This window comes from Rhinolophus hipposideros (assembly GCF_964194185.1).
Source record: "Rhinolophus hipposideros genome assembly, chromosome: 12".
Taxonomy (NCBI): domain Eukaryota; kingdom Metazoa; phylum Chordata; class Mammalia; order Chiroptera; family Rhinolophidae; genus Rhinolophus; species Rhinolophus hipposideros.
Window position 1 is genome coordinate 23,092,166 of NC_138058.1, and position 19,615 is coordinate 23,111,780.

The 19,615-nt window shown below is 41.3% G+C and overlaps 1 protein-coding gene across 11 annotated transcripts in view; it reads left to right on the top strand.

Moving 5' to 3' along the window:
• EVA1A (eva-1 homolog A, regulator of programmed cell death) overlaps positions 1 to 3,750 on the top strand; it is a 64,719-nt gene extending 60,969 nt beyond the window's left edge. For 10 of the 11 annotated variants that reach the window (XM_081068270.1, XM_081068276.1, XM_081068271.1 and 7 more), the window contains one exon: positions 2,471 to 3,750. In XM_081068270.1, coding sequence (XP_080924396.1) covers positions 2,471 to 2,844 — 374 coding nt within the window. In that variant the 3' untranslated portion in view covers positions 2,845 to 3,750. The remainder of the gene's footprint in view (positions 1 to 2,470) is intronic. The other variant, XM_081068268.1, reaches the window with a different exon arrangement.
• Positions 3,751 to 19,615: the final 15,865 nt, after the last annotated feature.

Consider the following 19,615-nt stretch of genomic DNA (forward strand, 5'->3'; position numbering starts at 1 on the left):
TAGGGCCTCTTCCTGCCCAGGGAAACAGTGACCCTGCAGGAAACAAGATACAGCAATACATTTATTTTTATTTATTGAGGGAAACCAACCGACAATAGCCCTCCCCACTCTGCTTCCTGGGCAATTAACAGCTGTCTGGATCTGCTCAAGACCAGGGCAGATCATTGGCCAAGAGGAAGTGACCTGGAGCAGAGGAGAGAAAAAACAACCATGATAGAGCTACAGTTTTGATTTTTTTAGAGGAATGATGAAGAGAAACAGCACAAATTGTATCAGCTCTGAAAATCAGCCCTGAGTCACCTGCTCAGGACCCGGTGAGGCCCAGTGAACTCCCTTGCCCTTTCTGCTTGCTTTTACTGGGCTTCTTTGGGAATCCGTGTCTGAGACTGCTATAGGCAAAAGAGGATGTTTTCTGATCAGGTAGCAGGACGGGGTGGACTAGTTAAGCTAGAGGAAGAACAGTGGTTTCTAAGACAGTTCAGTAACCATCTTCAGAAATAACCTGTGTAATAGGTGGGGGTGAGGGCACAGTGTGAGATATACACCACTGGGAAGGAAGGATGGGATGAGAAAAGGAAGTAAGGAAAGAAGAGAAAGGGAGGAAAACAGGTAGACTAAATAGATAGAAGGATGGGGGGAAGGGAGGGGCAGGAGAAGAGACAGGGAGAATGAAAGAAGGGAGGAAGGAAGGAAAGAAGGGATTTAGGAATCTTTTTCTATGAAAGCCTTCTCAGCTCCCCATATCTGAACTTAGCTTTTCCACTCACCTTTGTGTTTTTAGAGAATTCTCTTAATGCTTTTGTAGTAGCACTTCCTTTTGGTAATAAAACAGGTGGGTCAGCTTCCCCGCTGGATTGTTAAACCCCCCCTCCCCCCCAGTCCTCTCAGTGTTTGCTGAGTATCTGAGTATCGACGGGACAGAGTTCACTTTCAGCCTTCTTCACTGCATTCATTGATTTATTATTTATTTTTATTGCGATATAATTGACATATAACATTGTTGATTTAAGGTAACAATGTGTTGATTTGATACATTTCTATGTTGCAATGTGATTATCATAGTGTTAGGTAGCACCTCTTTCACATTTACGTAATTATTATCTCTTTTTTGTGGTGAGAACAATTAAGATCTAGTCTCTTAGAAACTTTAAAGTTTATAATACAATATTGTTGTGTATAATCACTGCACTGCGCATTAGATCTCCAGGACTTATTTATCTATGAGTTGCAAATTTTACCCTTAAACAACATTTTGCCAATTCCTCAACCCCCAGCCCCTGGTAACTGGCATTCTACTGTTTTTACGGGTTCAGCTTCTTTAGGTTCCACATATTAGTGGTATAACATAGTAGTTGTATTTGTTAATTTATCTCAATTTTAACATAATGCTCTTAAGATCCATCCATGTTGTTGCAAATGATAGGATTTTCTTCTTTTTTGTGACTGAATTTTCCATTATATGTATGTGTGTGTGTGTTTGTGTGTGTATAATGTTCTCAATATCCATTCATCTGTTGATGGACACTTAGATTGTTTCTATGTCTTGGTTACTGTGAATAATGCTGCCATGAATATGGGAATGCAGATATCTCTTTGAGATATTAATTCCTTCTTTGTCCTTGATCATCTCAACAGATGCATAAAAAGCATTTGACAAAAGACAACATCCATTCACAATAAAACCTTCAACAAACTGGATATAAAAGGAATGTACTGCCACATAGTAAAAGCCATAAATGACAAACCCACAGCTAACATCACACTCATTGGTGAAATACTGAAAGCGTTTCTATCACGTACAAAAGCTCTACCCTTTTATTCCCCTCTTTATATTTTTGATGTCACAATTCACCCCTTTTTATATTGTGTACTTATTAATACATTGCACTAGTTATAGTTATTTTTAATACTCTTTTCCTTTAACCTTTATCCTAAAGTTAAGTGGATAACACACCATCCTATTACAGAACTAGAGTTTTCTAAATCTGACTGTATACCGGGGGTGCCAAAGAAATGTATACAGGTGGACACTTTAGTCAGTGTTGCTCAAGCAGTAGTACATTGTCATAATCAGAAGTGTCTGGACGCTGATGGTAACCTTTTCGAGCACCTCTTGTGATTGCAGAAGTCAAATGTGACTTGTATTCATCTTTTATTATCGGTATATGTTGAGTATTAAAATTTTAATGCAGGTTTCCTTTCTCAAAATGTATATACACCATCTTTATTTTTCCTTCACATCTGAAGGTTAACTTTGCCAGATAGAGTACTCTTGGCTGGGATTTCTTTCAACACTTAAGATAGGTCATTCCACCCACTCTTGGCTTGTAGAGTTTCTGCTGAGAAATCTGTTTGTAACCCTCAAAGCTTTGGGGTCTGGTGAGAGGTGTGCAGGCAGGTTGGAGTCATAGTCTCTCTCTGCATATAGAGTTGCCCTCTCTCAAATGCTCTCTTTTGCCTCCTCCTCCAGAAAACCCTGAGCGAGCAGCTCTGTACTTTGTCTCTGGCGTGTGCATCGGGCTGGTCCTCACACTGGCCGCCCTGGTGATGAGGATCTCTTGCCACACAGACTGCCGGCGGCGTCCCCGGAAGAAGTTCCTGCAGGACCAAGAGAGCAGCAGTGACAGCAGCGACAGCGACGATGGCAGCTCAGACACAGCCTCTGACATCTCCATCCGGAGACACCGCCGCTTCGAGAGGACTTTGAATAAGAACGTGTTCACATCGGCGGAGGAGCTGGAGCGCGCGCAGCGTCTGGAGGAGCGGGAGCGCATCATCAGGGAAATCTGGATGAATGGCCAGCCCGAGGTGCCTGGGACCAGGAGCCTGAACCGCTACTATTAGGGGCAGGACTGCTGGAAGGCTCCCGGAAGGGAGTGAGACCCCAGGGAGCGTGGGCACAGGGAGCTGAACGCAGTTCTGCTAACTAAGGCCACTGCTGGCGCCCGAGATGAGCAGAACACCTCCGTTTTCTCCTTTGGGATGAGACGTGTGGAGCAGTAGAAAAACCCAGTCGGTTCATCAACCTTTCCAGGCCTTGCAATGGTGCTGAAAAACCCTCTCCCACCATGTGGACGGAGATGAGAGAAACAGGACTATGGTTTCTCGATTTCTGAGGATCTCAGAGTCTCTGCGGACTTCATTGCTATGAGTTATTCCTTTACAAAAGGAACGGGGGTCATAGCGTGAGGGCTAGGAACAGCAGGGTGAACTTCATCCAGTAAATGCAATTTTCTAAATGACTCCATGCGGTGGAAGTTATTCTGATCCAAATAGCATGAGCCATACTTATTATTTAAGGCTGATTTTTAAAAATCTTGTGTTGCAAGAGCAACCTCGTCCATTTGAACTGGCACCTCAGGGATTAAAATCCTAATTTTTAGCATAGTTCCCACCTCATTCATGACAATGAATAGAATTAATGTATTATGGGAGATGTGTCCGTGAACAAGACAATGACATTAACCTCAAAGGATGAAGGGTTTTATTTTAAATAGTTTATCAGATATCTATTAACATGCATGTTTGAAAATGCTGCATAAGAATAAAAGCTGTGTTTCCCCCCTCCCCCCCTTTTGGAGAGAAGAAAATTTTGTTATGACTGTAGATAATCATGATTTCAAACATTTTGTTTAAAAAAAAATCCAAGTTTGGATTGCCAAGAAAAGAATGGGAGCGGGAGATGAGGAATAAAGCCAAAATTAGGATGGGATTAAAAACATAAATGTTGCATAAAATCTTTTTTGTTTCATGTCTGTCTCTCTGGTTACCTTAAACAGCAGCCCTTTTATATAGGTGGGTTTGGGTCTTTTGTCAGGCCTTTCAAATAATTGGAGAATTGAGAGAAATGGAAAAACTGGGGAATGGAGAAATGGCCGCTGCGTGACTAGGGGCTTTTCATTTTCTTTATGTTGTATGTTATGGTTACAGTATAGTTGAGTGATTGTTAAGCAGACAGAGAAATAGAAGACTTACCTAAAGTTAGAAATAAGATGGCGGCCCCGTATGGAAAGGGGAATTTGGTTGGGAAGGAAAAGAGAGAGACAGGGCTACGCCACATTTAGAAATGGGTTACAGAGGAAGAAGCACCTCCTCCAGCCTGAATAATGATTTTTATCTGTCAGCTCCCTTCTCTTAGCCTGTCTGGATGCCCCAGAGACTGTCTACTGGGAGGCTCTCCCCTCCCAGTCACCGTGCCTGAGAGGGGGGGTCGGGAGACTTCCCCGGCTGGGGTCTCTACTACTTTAGCAACCTACTCTCTGAGATAGAGGCTTGGAGGACTGTCTAAGCTGTGAACAATCACAAATCTCTATTTGCCAAGGGGGCAATAATACAATGTGCTTGAAACCCTCACAGGCTGGCCTGACTATATCATTTTGGGGTGGCCTCATTGGCTAGTAACAACTGCCAAAAATCTAGTTAATCAGCATCTCTGAATCTGGGTTCCCACCCTTGTGGTTTCAGTCCCTTGATGGCAATGCAGGAATCATCCCATTCCCCTTGGCTTTAAATGAACATTATCTATCTTGGTCTCTGCCTCTTAGAAAAATGAAACAGTGGGGAACTGCCTCCACCCCCAGGACGCATCCAAAGCTGGCAACGGGCAGGGATTCATCCCTTGTGGTAGGGACCATGGGAGACTGAGGTGGTGGAGGTGTTTGGGAAGGTTCTGGGACATCTGCTTGTCCCAGTTCTCATTCCAATGTCCTAATACCTTTCTACCAAGTTCATGAAGTTTCCATGTTTAGGCTTTGCCTGAGGCACAAACTATACCAGGTAACAGTTTAACTCACGACTTCACTTCCATATACCAATATATCTTGACTCAAGCAGTTTCAGATTTTAGGCAAGTCTGCAGCATGACCCAGGACATGCCATTTTTATGGCAAAGCCACTGGAAGTGGCTTGGATGAGCCCAAAGGTTGCATGGAGTGGAGTCTCAGGAAGCACCAGCATAGGGCAAAGGGTGTTAGTAGGGTTGATGGAGACGCCAATATTGGGCCCACCTGTGTCTGCACATGGGGTGCAAGGGAAGGTTCAACAAAGGAACAATGGCTTCAGTCAGCACTTCTGTCTGAGAGAAAGCTGCCTCTCCAGCCCTCACCCTGAAGCTAGTTCCTCCCCATATGTCCCTGGCGCCTTGAGCTGCTGCTCCAGCACTGGAGCTCAGAGTGAGTAAGCCCGTCAGCGAGTAAGCCCATGTGTGGAATGTCTGGGACTCTAGAAGCCCTCCATGTCACTCAGCCACAACCTCCTCTGGTTTTCAAAGCCAGAAGTTGTGGGGACTTCTTTTCCCAGCACTGGAACCCCAGGCTGGGGAGCCTGAGTGAGGCTGTGACTCCTTGTAAGTAAGGAGCGGCAGGATCCTCACTCCTCAGGGCAGGATCTCTGCAGCCAAGGGTTCCCTCCCAAATTTTAACCCCACGTATGGGTTTCAGGCCAGCCCATTTCACATCTTTGCCCTTTTTTACCGTCTCTATGTAGCTTCTTCATATCCTTAGTTACAGGACTTCTGTTCAGCAGACTTCAGATTGTTCTCAATGATGATTATTCTGCGGTTTAGTTGTAACTATATGTGGTCATGAAGGAGGCAAGTGCAGTGTTTTTCTACTCTGTGATCTTGACCGGTTATGCCACTAGGTTTTGACAGGTGGTTTTTTACACAATACATCACTGGAGAATTCTTCAAACCGCATTCACCTTCTCCCAGACCTACTGCTCTATCTATATTTTGTATAGGCATACATTTCTATGTCACTTCATGACAAGACAAGTTGCAGGGTTACCCACGTCAGAAGTCTGGGACTGATTCCAGGGTTTTTTCTTTTCCTTTAAACCTCACGTATAACTAAGTTAGCAAATCTTCCCAATTTTAAGTTATCTATATTTCTTGTGTCAATCTTTCTTTTACAACCTAATTCAAGCCCTTATTATCTGGACAACAGTATGAACCTCCAAACTGTTCTCCAATTCTTGTCTCCCTCAAAGTCACCCTGAATATAGACACTAAAGTGATCTCTATTAAATGTGTAGCTCTCCGTGTGTCTATCCCACGTTTATCCTCCCTATGTTTTCCTGTTGCTTATCGAAAATGTCCAAATGCCTCTAGATAGCATGCCAGTCTCCCCATGAAGGCCCCCGCAGCTTCGTGACTTGCCCCTCTGTGCCCATTTTTCACTCCAACAATATTAAATTGCTTATAGTCCTCTTCCACACAGAATGATCTAATCATTGCTTTGCCTACAATACCTTTTCTCCACTCTCTTTCTCCCTCTCCGCCACTCACCCTAAAAGCTCCGCACAAGAGTTTCATCAACCAGGAAGACTTCCAAGCCTTCTCCAGGCTGGGCATCATCCTCTAAGTTTTTATGTATCCTATGCTTGCTATGATCGTTGCTATCACCACTTTGTTATGAAATTATCCATCTGTGCCTCTAAGGCAGGGAGTCTATTATGTTCATCTTGGGTCCCAGCAAGATGCGCAGAGCCTGTCATATCATGTTTTCAGCAACTATTTATTGAATTGTAGTATAGACTATGGTGTAGTCACCAAACTCTCTTTTCTCTGCCTCTTGGGCACATAGAAGGACTGCATTTCCCAATCTCCCTTAAAGTTAGATGTGGCCATGTGACCAAGTTCTGCCCAATGGACTATAGTAGGCTTCCCTAAATGACATTTGCATTTGAGTTTGCCTTCCACATGATCCTCTATATTCCCTTTCTCCCTATGTGCTGATTGGATGCACTGAATCCAGCAAAAAATTCTGTGGCTGTAGGGGGTGGTGGAGCCACAAAATAGAAAGGGCCTGGGTTTCAAATGACCACACAGAAGGCCACCCACTGACCTGGAACATGCACATTGTACTTTGTGTGAGCGGAGAGATGTTGATGAAATGAATTCCTGGAGGACTCTTGACTTCTCTGGTTCCAACTTGATTTCTACTGTGTTTCCCAGAAAATAAGACCTAACCAGAAAATAAGCCCTACCATGATTTTTCAGGTTGACATCCCCTGAACATAAGCCCTAATGTGTCCTTTGGAGCAAACCTTAATATAAGACTCAGTCTTATTTTCAGGGAAACATGGTAGATAGGTATATTCCTAACTCATTCTTCATGAGTAAAATTGATCTTTAATTTTTAACGGAAATTCTAGAGGGCAGAGTAACACTCTTATTTTTGGAACAATTTTTCTTTACTACTTTTAAGTTCCTTTTTTTAAACAAATTGATTACATATGTATTGTGAAGTGATTACCACAATAAGGTTAGTTAACACATCCTTCACTTACATTTACAACCTACTCTCTTTGCAAATTTCAAGTATACAGTACAGAATTAACTACAGTCACCATGTTGTACATTAGATTCCCAGATGAATATAAGATATTTATCTTATAACTAAAAGTTTGTACTTTGGCCAACATCTCCCCATCTTTCCAACCCCAAGCCCTAGAAACCACAAATTTACTCTCTGTTTCTATGAGTTCAACTTTTTTAGATTGCAAATGTGAGATCATGCAGTATTTCTCTTTCTCTGTATGACATTTCTTAGCGTAATGCCTTCAAGGTTTACCCATTGTGTCACAAATAGCCGGATTTCCTTCTCGTGGCTGAATAATATTCCATAGTACATACCACATCTTCTTTATCCATTTATCCATTGATGGACACTTAGGTTAATTCCATGTCTTTGTTATTGCCAATAATGTTCCAATGAGCATGCAGGTACAGATATATCCTCAAGATAGTGACTTCATTTCCTTTGGGTAGATACCCAGAAGTGGAATTGCTAGATCATATGGTGTTATAGTTCTGTTTTTAATTTTTTGAGGAACCTCCATACTGTTTTCCATAGTGTCTGTACCAGGTTACATTCCCACTGACAGTGCACAAGGTTTCACTTTCTCCATATTCTCACCAACACTTATCTCCTGTATTTTTGATAATCGTCATTCTAACAGGTGTGAGCTCATGTCTTATTGTGGTTTGGATTTGCATTTTCCTGATGATTACTGATGTTGAACATCTTTTTCAGATACCTGTGGCCATTTGAATATCTTTGGAAAAATGTCTATTGGGGTCCTCTGTACATTTTTAAATCAGATTATTCATTCATTTATTCATTCATTTATTGAATTATATTACTTTTTTAGATATTTTAGAGATTAACTCCTCAACAGATATAAGGTTTGTAAATATTTTTTTCCCATCCATAGGTTGCCTTTTCATTTTGTTTACTTTTTTTCCTACGTAGAAGCTTTTAGTTTGATGTAGTCCCACTTCTTTCTTTTTGATTTTGTTGCTTGTACTTTTCGTGTCACATCCAAAAACTCATTGCCAAAACCAGTGCTATGAAGCTTTCCCCTATGTTTTCTTCTAAGAGTTTTACCATTTCAGGTCTTACGTTTAAGTCTTTAATCTTGAGTTGAATTTTTTTTTTTTTTTTTTAAAGATTTTACTGGGGAAGGGTAACAGGACTTTATTGGGGAACAGTGTGTACTTCCAGGACTTTTTTCCAAGTCAAGTTGTTGTCCTTTCAATCTTAGTTGTGGAGGGTACCGTTCAGCTTCAAATTGTTGTCCTTTTAGTCTTAGCTGTGGAGGGCTCAGCTCAGCTCCATATTCAGTTGCTATTGCTAGTTGTAGGGGACGCAGCCTACCATCCCTTGCGGGAGTCGAGGAATCAAACTGGCAACCTTGTGGTTGAGAGCCTACTGGCCCATGTGGGAATCGAACAGGCAGCCTTAGGAGTTAGGAGCATGGAGCTCTAACCGCCTGAGCCACCAGGCCGGCCCCTTGAGTTGATTTTTTGAATGGTACAAGATAGCAGTCCAATTTCATTCTTTTACATGTGAACATACAATTTTACCAACACCATTAATTGAAGAGATGATCCTTTCCCTATTGAGTATGATTGACTCCCTTGTCAAATGTTACTTAATCAAATATGCATGGGTTCATTTGTAGGTTCTTGATTCCATTCCATTGGCCTGCTTTTTTATGTCAGTACCATACTGTTTCAATCACTATAAGCTTTGTAATATAATTTGAAACCAAGAGGTGTGATGCATCCAGCTTTGATTTTATTGCCCAAACTTGCTTTGGCTATGTGGGGTCTTTTGTGGTTCCATATGAATTTTAGGATTTTTTTCCTATTTCTGTGAAAAATGCCATTGAAATTTTGATAAGAATTGAATTGAATTTATAGATGGTTTTGGGTACTATGGACATTTTAACAACATTAGTTTTTCCAATCTATGAACACAGACTATTTTTTTTTTCATTTGTTTCTTCTTCAGTTTCTTTCATCAAAGTCTTATAGTTTTTCATATACAGATTTTTTTTACCTTCTTGAGTAAATTTATTCCTAAATTTTTATTACTTTTGATAAAATGCACTAATGTAAATGGTATCACTTTCTTTTCTTTCTTCTTCAGATAGTTAGTTATTAATGTATAGAAATATAATGGATTTTTCACTTTGTATTCTGCAACATTACTGAATTTATTAGTTCTAAGAGTATTTTTGTGAAGTCTTTAGGGTTTTCTATAAGATTATGTCATCTGCAGAGATAATTTTACTTCTTCCATTTCTATTTGGATGCCTTTTATTCCTTTTTCCTGTCTAATTTCTCTGGCTAGAACTTTTAGTACTGTTTTGAATAGGAGTGGTGAAAGGGGCATTCTTTTCTTGTTCCTGATCTTAGAGAAAAGGTTTTCAACCTTTCAACAATGAATATGATATCAGTTGTGGGTTTGTCATATGTGGCCTTTATTTTATATTTGTTGAGAATTTTTGTCATGAAAGGATACTTTTAAGATCTTATGCTTCTTGGAGTTACTTTATGTTCATCAAGAATATTCATCCATCTCTCTTTTCAATTCATAATACCCTGTTTCCTCAAAAATAAGACCTAGCCGGACAATCGGATCTAATGTGTCTTTTGGAGCAAAAATTAATATAAGACCTGGTATTATATTATATTACATTACATTACATTACATAATATTATATTATCTATAGATTCAAAGTTGACATGTTCCTTGCCTTTCCTCTCTTCATGCTAAATATTTTCAAATTTCTTGATATGTTTCTCATGGTACTTCTTCCTTTTTATCCTAATATTTTATTTACATGTAAACATTTCTCGTATCCACTTTGTTGAAGTAAAATGGTCAGGCAATACTTCCTGCCTTTTGTCATAGCTTTCACAAAAGCTTTAGCATCATTCTTATCAGAGTGGTAGTACTATCAGATAAAGGCAATTACACTTACTCTTTTAATCAACCAGCCTTGCCGACAACTTGATTTTAGCCTCATAAGAATCATTTTAGACTTCTGAACTCCAGAACTGTGTGATAATAAATTGTATTGTTGTAAGCCATTAAATATGTGGTAACTTGTTATAGCAGCAAGAGGAAACCTATACATTTATCATCTCTGTGCCCCTTGCATTGTAGAAGAATCATAGGCTTCACCACGGAGTCTCACAAGATATAGTGAGTCCCTATAGGCAAGCTGGGTAAGGGGGGCAGGTAACGTTGTGAGAGAAAGTTTAGAGCACAGGACATGCAGCTGATTGCAGACTGATGGATTAGAGAGCATTTGGGAAAGGCACCCAAAGAACAGCGCAATTGTAATCTGTTAAGGAAAGAACTGCTCAAGGGAATGAGGGTGAAAGTCAAGGGAAGGGAAATGACTGAAGGACCTGGGAGAAGAGACGCAGTTGAATTAGCTAGCTCGGGTTTCACATGGCCTCCACCCAGGTATCTATCTATCTGAACTCAAATGACGTCTCCATTGGCAGCAGAAGAGAAAGAAAGAAAGCCCTTAAAATTTTAAGGGTGTGTTTTTGTCAACCATATAAAGCCTGATAGTTCCCTTCCAATCAGAATATTTATCTCCACCTGCCTCTTAAGTTCAGATGAATTTTTCTCCCTCTGACTAAGAATCCATCTGTTCCCTGTGTTTTCTGTAATTTGCACACAATGGTATCCTTGGCAACCAGTCATTTGTTGCCAATACAGCCCTTAGTGTTCAAAATTATGTCCGTATTCCAGAAACTATTTACTAAACAGACCAATATCTCTTAAGACAACATTTCTCACATTATGTCTTGCAGATCACCAATTATCATTCCTTGGAACTAGGAGTCTGTAGAATACAGTATGGGAAGCACCTCCTTAAATCATTAAAACTGAATGCAAAACACAGATTAAAACTGAAATTTGGAGTGAGTTCCTGCTTATGTTGCAGGCCTTGGAAGAGATACCAGTACTTGGAATTCCTGAGGCTTTTCTCAGAAATTTGGGTCCACCCTGGAACAGATCCTATAATTCAAATTATTTATAAACAATATGAATATAAAAGCAGGAAAACACATAGCTACTTTTAGAGGTTCTTTCCAAATATCTGAGTAGTTTTGTGGGTGCAATGACCCACAGTATTGCTTTTCCCAAGATGCCTGCAGCTCACAATCACCAGCTCCTTGTAGGTGATGGGGACCCTGGGTAAGATTTCTCTAGGGACCAGGAAGTCAGCAGGTGCTGCTAAAGACCTCTGTGACATGCAGGATGCCCAACTCTGCCCCTTTGCTTAACTCGGAAAGTGTGAAAGATTGTAAGAGTGCTGATGTTTCCTAGTTGGATATGGAACAGAACCCCAAGGATCAACCTTGAGATACTGCAAATAGAAAGATAGGCAATTTGTCAATTGAGTTTTAACTGTTCGATGAGCCCACTACTTAAAGGGTATTTGGCAAGTAATTTTTTTTGTTTAATTGTCTGTCTTCTCCAGTAGACTCTAAGTTCTATGAAGTCAATAAATTTGCCTTTTCCATATTCCTAACACAATGCCATGCCTTAATATGTGCTCAGGAAATATGTGTTGAATGAATGAATGTTAAGTTTTAGCACCCCAAAACTCTTTTGAAACTCAGAGGCAATTTTGGCGTTGTTACTATTGCCATACAAGGCAGTAATACTAAGTGTATTGGTAATCAGTTATTTTCTGCCAGGCTATTTGAGTTGCCAATAGGTGAAAAAGGTCTTCTTTTGGTGAAAATGAACAAATAAATAAAATAGCCTCTGGTTATACTTGCAGATTCTATTAACATGAGGAAAACCTAAGAAAGAGTAGAATGTTAACAAAACACTTTTTTTTTTAACCCCTGAGATTCCTTGGCATAGATTCTGGAGTTTCTGCTATCATCATTTCAACAAGTGTTTATTGAGGACTTATTATGTTCAACACACCAGGATAGTTGTGTCCGCTCTCTCAGTCTGCTAGAAGATATAAGAAAGCACATAATAGCTGCTTTGCAAAGTATAATATGATAAGGATAAGACTGAAAGATAAAAAAGTACTAGAACTTTCAAGGATGGAGAGAACATTGGCATCTGGGGAAAATAACCATGGAGCTGTCTCCATTTCCTTAAAGTGTTCAGTCTTAGGGAGAATGAAGATTCAGTGACACAGGAAAGCCAAATAAATACACATCCGAAGAAGACACACCCATTTAGCCATCTTTTCTTAGACCAGGCACCTCCTAGCCAGTTGGGGAACAGCGTATGCTCATAGTATTTGCTTTCATTCATAGGAAGGGCAGCCTTATCTGTACATTCTATTCACCAGTAATGTTCACCTCTATGTCTTTTGGAGTTCCATGCACCAGCACACTGGGTTATTTCTTGTTTATCAAAGGCCTTTGTGGGTAAATAAGTTGTTCTCAGATATGAGAGAATCTTTTCTTTTTTTTTAAAGATTTTATTGGGGGAAGGGGAACGGGACTTTATTGGGGAACAGTGTGTACTTCCAGGACTTTTTCCAAGTCAAGTTCTTGTCCTTTCAATCTTAGTTGTGGAGGGCGCAGCTCAGCTCCAGGTCCAGTTGCCATTGTTAGTTGCAGGGGGCACAGCCCACCATCCCTTGTGAAAGTCCAAGAATCGAACTGGCAATCTTGTGGTTGAGAGCCCACTGGCCCATGTGGGAATCGAACCGGCAGCCTTCAGAGTTAGGAGTACAGAGCTCCAACCTCCTGAGCCACCAGGCTGGCCCAAGAGAATCTTATAAGATAGATATCTGTCATCCAAGATTAACAGAAAATGCCCATCTGATCCAGGTTTTCTATCTATTCAAAATCATTTTCAATGCCTACGTAACAATCTCTTTCAGAAATACCCACAGAAGTCCTAGAGTTGGGCTCAAAGAGTGGTGAAAACACTGACAGAGAAGTGTGTGTAGCGGGGGTGGGGTGGCATCCTGCTTGTAGGAAACAGCCAGAGAAAGTTCCAGAGGCAGAATAAGAGACAGTGAGTAGTTCCAGTTGGCTAGAGGCATGGGACATATTTAGGGAAGTGGTGGGGAGTAAATTTGGAAAGATAGGTTAGATCTAGTTTCTGGAAGGTTGGACTTTGAGAACTGGCTAATAAGATTGGCCATTTGTCCTCAGGCAATGGAGAGCAAGGAAAGATTTATGAACCAGAAAGTTATATGATCAGCACATGCTTCAAAAAATGTTAATCTGGATTGGAAAGGGTAAGGTCTTGTGGAAAAGGGTTTAAGTAGAAGACTTTTATAGCAGTTTTGATACAGAATTAAGAAAATCTGACAACTGATTAAATGTTGATGGGGGACAATGCAGAGGAAGATAAAGTCAAAGAGTGATCTGAGGGTTAAAGTCTGAATTATTTAAACTTGTGATATCATTAAAATAGTAGTAGTAAGATTAACAAGATTTGAGGAGTACAATTTAATTTACATAATGGTTTTACAGATATTATCTTGTTTAACAGAAACAAGTTAATCAATGGGGAAAACTTGGTTGGGGGGGTAGATTACAGTTGACATCTGCTGTGTTTGCTGATTCAACATACTTTCTCCTTTTTCTCAATTTATTCTGTAGAAGACTACAGTTTATGTGATTGAAGCTAATCCACAGCTTCCAATCACTTAGAACAATAATTAATATATTTCTACCCCTGTAGAGCTGGTGTTAAAGATGGTTGTCGTGCCGGGTGTCTGGCGGGGTGGCCTGCGGGGTCTCTGGTCCCGCTCCCCACATAAGAACGCAGGACACAGTAAGGCCAAAAAGGAACACCCACAGAGCCATAGGTAGGGGAGTCAAACCAATATATTCTCGCTGGCGGCTGGGCTGGAGACACAGGAAGCAGGATCTACATAATCTGCCTAACAGCAGTCCGCGCTTGCCAGCCACCGTCTTCTTGCTAGCCCCCATTTCTTTCTGCTAGCGTAGCCACGGCAGTTATATTAGTGGCCAATGGCTTACGGGTTACAGCTGACGGCCAACTAGCCACAGCTGATGGCCATCTGATCACAGTTGATGGCCATTTACTACCCGAGCCAGCACCTTTCTATGTGAGGCCGAGAGCCTGGAAACTGCTTTTTGGGGCTTTGTCCCCACAATGGTCATGGAGATTAAGAAGATTCCTGGTATTTCGTGAATTATGTATGACCTAACAGCCCCCAGGAACTACTGAGTAGGAGTAATAAACTCCTTGTTCTATTTAAACAAGAATAATAATTAGCTTATTTCCACATTTTAATTATGTGATTTGTTGCAGGATGGCCAGTGTCCCAAGTCAGCCTAGTGAGATTCAATTGTAGGATTTTTGATGAAACTGTTGGGAAAGAGAAGATCTCTCTTTCTAAGACCACTGTAATATGAACAGGTAATTATAATAGGGAGACTCTGACTAAGAAAGAATGAGATCAACACACACCCACACCCACACACACACACACACACAAGGGGGTTGGGGGTAGAGAGAAAAGAAGGAGGGAAGGAGAGGGAAAGGGAGGGGAGGGAAGAAAAGAGACTCAATTTCAGACAACACAGTTTGAATTTCTGGGTTTAGCTCTCTCGTAGTGACATATGAAAATATATTCCTCTTCCCCCACTTAAGCTACTTTAAGTTGGATTTGTCATTTGCAATATAAAAGATCCTGGTAAATACAGTGGTGATGTGTTTGACTTCAAATATCTATTAGGTTGGTGCAAAAGTAGTTGCAGTTTTTGTAATTATTTTGAATCTTTTAAACCACAATTACTTTTGCACCAACCTAATACAATCTCAGTTTCCAGAATGATATTTTTGTAGATTGTAATTCAGAAGAGAAGTTATACCCAGGGATAAATATTTGAGACTCATTTGCACAAAAATGATATTAACTCTCTGGTAGTGACTGAGATCCCCAAGGGAAAGAATGTACAGAAAGATGGGAGGGAACAAAGAGCAGATTAATGCTTAGTCATAAGAACTGAGAGAAGTGATTGGAGAGAAGAGAGAAATGGTTCTTAGGGTCAAGTAGAAGTCAAATAGAATGAAGACTGCCACTGGGTTGGCAACTGGAAGTCACCAGCAATCATTAAGGCAGTGATTTGTGGGATTATGGTCTTAAATAAGTGATTATAAGAAGATAAGATTTGGATCTCCTCCTATGTAGCATTTTATTTTATTCTTCACTGGCATTTGTGTAAGATTCGAGTATCTATTATCATATCCATCTTTAATACTCTCTGTCTGGCACTCAGCAGGTGCTCAAGAAATGAATGAATAAAATGAAAATTAGCCAATGTATGTACAGAATGTTTCTATTTATGAAAATGGATTATGTCAGGGAAAACATGCTATTTACAGTGTGCTTCTGGTTAAAATCTGAGTATGTGCTTCCAGCATAACAACAGCCATGATTTAAGGCTGGTAGTTAGGTAGCTGCAGAGCCTAGTGAATGTGAACAGATCGCAAAGCATTCGGGAGTTGTGTTATAAACTCAAACATACAAAATAAACACTGCAAAGAGATAGATACATCTTGTATTTATGACAAGAAAGGGAAGAAGGCAATCAATCCTACATCATCAGGTTCTTAAATAAGGATGGATAAAAGCTGTTCCCTAGATCATTCTCTAATTCACATTTTCTTCCTTGCTTTAGAAAGAAAGGCTTTGGGAACAGGATGGAAAATAGGACTAAGCGTGCATGTTAACATCAACCCAATGACAGTGATGGCCTGGAGTGCTGAGAGAAGGATTGTGTGACTCCATGGAAAAGAATGGATGGCTCTGATTGATTATCAATGTCTGCCATGAGGAAGGAGGAAGGAGCATTTAATTCAGATCTCTGCTCAAATGACACCTTCTCAGAGAGGCCTTCCTTGATCATTCTATCTAAAATTATCTTCCTATTTTTTATAATACTTAGCATGATCCAATATTACATTATGTGTGCATGTTTTATTGTCTGTCTTCTCTTCACTGAAATATAAGATCCACAGGAATTCACTGCTGTACCTCCTCAATAAACATTTGTTGAATAAATGAATGGTTTTCATGCTCTGTATTAGTCAAACTGGGCTTAGATAAAGTTGATCTTTGAGAATGGAGAACTCAGACGATAGTACAGCATACAGACACTCCTTTCAAAAACGTTTTACTGTGTTTTAGTGAAAGGAAAACGAGTGGAATCCCTATAACCCATATGTACAAATACTGATATCCATTGAAAACTAAGTTTTAGGAAAAGATAAACAAGCATAACTTCCTTTCTCTCCCCTTCTCAGGGGCTGTATTTGGAACACAAGTCTGGACCACACACAGAGCTGGGGCTTTGGGCTGACATGTGTGTGTTCTATGCTGGCTCTTCCACCTTAATGGAAGAGCTGCTTAAAAAAACAACCACAATCTTGAGAGAGAGTTAAGAGCAATGAATCATAACATTGGAGTGACACTAATTTAAGATTCAAAGGATTTGGAAGGCACAACTGTCAAACAGCAAGATGAGCGATGGTGGGCTTGAAAGCCTGAATTATGAATGAGTGCGCATGCATTTACCAAACAGCAGGGTAGAAATACACAAAGGGAGACCTTGGTTAGATTATTTCATTGCTTAGGGTTGGGGGTCAAAGTATAAGAAAGAATCCCTGAACTAAGTCTCACTTAGTCTCACCTAACTGAATGCTTGATTTCCCTAGGGGAATCTGTTGTGGACAGAAAGGTGACTGATCCCACTCAAGCAGAACAGGTGTCATGGTGGCCAAGATCTGGGAGACAGAGTGAAGCATCAGAACCAGGGCAGAAAACTGGATGCTAAACTTAGGGGTCAGGGCAGAGGTGGGAGCCAGAAGCAAGGCCAGCAAATGGAAATCGAGAAGAAAATGAAGGAAATGAAATGTTCCAAGAGTATGTTGGTGCCTGCAGTGACTAGTAACAAAGGATTATTATGGAGACTGGGGAAAGGCCAAAGGAAGAGGCAATGATTACACAGCAATATGACTGTAGTCATGGCGAGGGTTAAGGGGTTGCTGGGTGGAAGGAAATAGACACATGTGTCTTATTTATTCATATTTTATATCTGCATAAAACTGCCAAAAAATTAAGGTAGTTTTCAAGAATAGAAGCAATTGCAGTGCAGCTGTTAAAATAGAGACTACATATATATATATATACACACACAAAAGGAGAAGAAACGGAAAAGAATTTACAAAATGCCTAGAAAAATCTAGTTATTTTAGCTGGGCATTGACTTTAGCTCTGAATTTCCTTGCAGCCAAGGAAAAAAAGAGGATTTCTCATAGTTGGCAGTCAAAGAAAAGAGAGCAGAAGGATAAAATGCCAGTTTTTTATTGCAAATAAAGAGAAGGGAACCTGCCCGTAGGAAGAGATGGAGTACCAAGATGAAAGCGAAAGGGAAAACTGAGGGTTGAGTTTGACAGGACCACACCACGCTGAAGTCTCTTTCTCCCTCCGACGCTGGCTCCACACTCGCACTTATTTCTTGTCATAAAACTTTCACCCACAGTCTGTCTTCTCTCCACCAGTCTAGCTGCTGGCTTCGCCATAGGAATGTAAACTTTTCAGACTCCCCTTTCTGCTGTGCTCTGAGCAAGCCCACCACCTTTTTCCTTTCTGGATTTTGCTGCTTGTTACTCTGGGTGAGGCTTCAGCTGCCACGGAGACTAGAAAAGTGTCCCACCTCCTGCTGACATTGAAACGGAAGTGGTCCCAGACTTCTGCTCTCACCTCTGCATTCTGTGGATGGTGTACAGCACTCCAAGCTCTGTGGTATCCCTTTTATTCCCACGGGTGGTGCCCAGTCCACCTCCACCTTCCCTGTCCTCTGAGTCTTCTTAGGTCTGACTGAGTGTGAGATCCCCTGTGTCTGTATTGGGGCGCTGTGGGGGGTGGGCATCATCCTGAATGATGAAGATGGGCGTGTCAGACCGTTCCTTCTCTTCACTAGTCTCCAGATTCATACCTACAAACCCTAATATTATTCTCACCACCCTTTATCATAACACTCTTTACCCTTTTTTACAATTGTTTGTTTAGTCTGCCATGTCTGCTGTCCATCTACTAACCTTCCCCAAATACCAGAGGCCATAAACCAAATGGGGCATCCCCAGCATTTGGCATAAGTGAGCTTTTAAAAACACTTCCTTTATTTAACCAACATTTATTAAGCAACTACTATGTGAGTACTTTTCTAAGAATTTGGGACCCATTGGACACAAAATAAACAAATCTGATTTCCCTTGTCAATCTTACGTTGTTCTCATGGCTTTTGGTAAGTGCATGACTATAGGCCATGGAGGACATAAGGAAGAATCTGTGAAGGAGCAAGGAGAGGGGGCAGGACATTCCAATAGTGGTTCTCAAACTGGAATGTGCCTGGGAGCGTATGGGGGGACTTGATAAACATTCTGGGCCCAGCATCAGGGAGCCGGAGGCTTGGAGCAGGGTCTCTCTCCTGTGGGTGGTCCTCAGACCACACGTGGAGAAATCCTGCCTGGTCTCCTGGTGGGGGAAGCTTGAAGGGGGATATTGATGAATGGGGTAAGGCTTCACATTCAGGTCAAAAGTGACATTCTCGACAGAGCGCTGACTTGTGAGATGGTTAAAAAAGAATAATACAAGCAGTTAAGGCTGTCTTTGGTGACAAGTGAAAAGACTGGCTGACTTCTGCCCTAAATCACCACAGGAACCGCTGCCCTGAGGCGTTAACTGAACCTGGAGCACGCTGCCACCTCCGCTGGCATAAACAGCCGGGTATCAGAGAAGGCTCTGGCAGGACACACACAAAAGGCCCGTGCACACTTTAGTGAGAGGCCAGGGTGCTCCTACCAATTTCTGGGGCAAATCTTCTGCTTTCTACTCCCACAAATATGATGGTGGGGAGAGAGCAAATCCGTTTTCGTGCTGAACAGCTTTCTTTGGAACGCGAGGCACGTTGGTGGGCGGCCAAAAGCCACCACTATCTCCGGGGCTCTCTCTATCCCACGCAACTTCCCTGCCTCACCCATGCTCAATCGTCCAGGTGATTCTTGGTAAGAACATACATTGGAAATGAAGGAGAGAACCATCCCCTCCCTAATCCCTTCCCTCTTCCCACTTGGCCCTAGCCAGCCCATACCTCAGCGTCTGAGGACCAGATGCCAACTCTGGAACCACAGCCTAAACTCGCCAGGACAAACCCAGGAGATCCTTAAGGCAGGGGCTTCTCTCTACCCCACCAAATGCCTCCAATGCCTGTAGTGCAAGCCCTCTGCTGGGTCATCCCATCCTGGCTGCTCAATTCTATACCAGCTCCTGCTCTCCA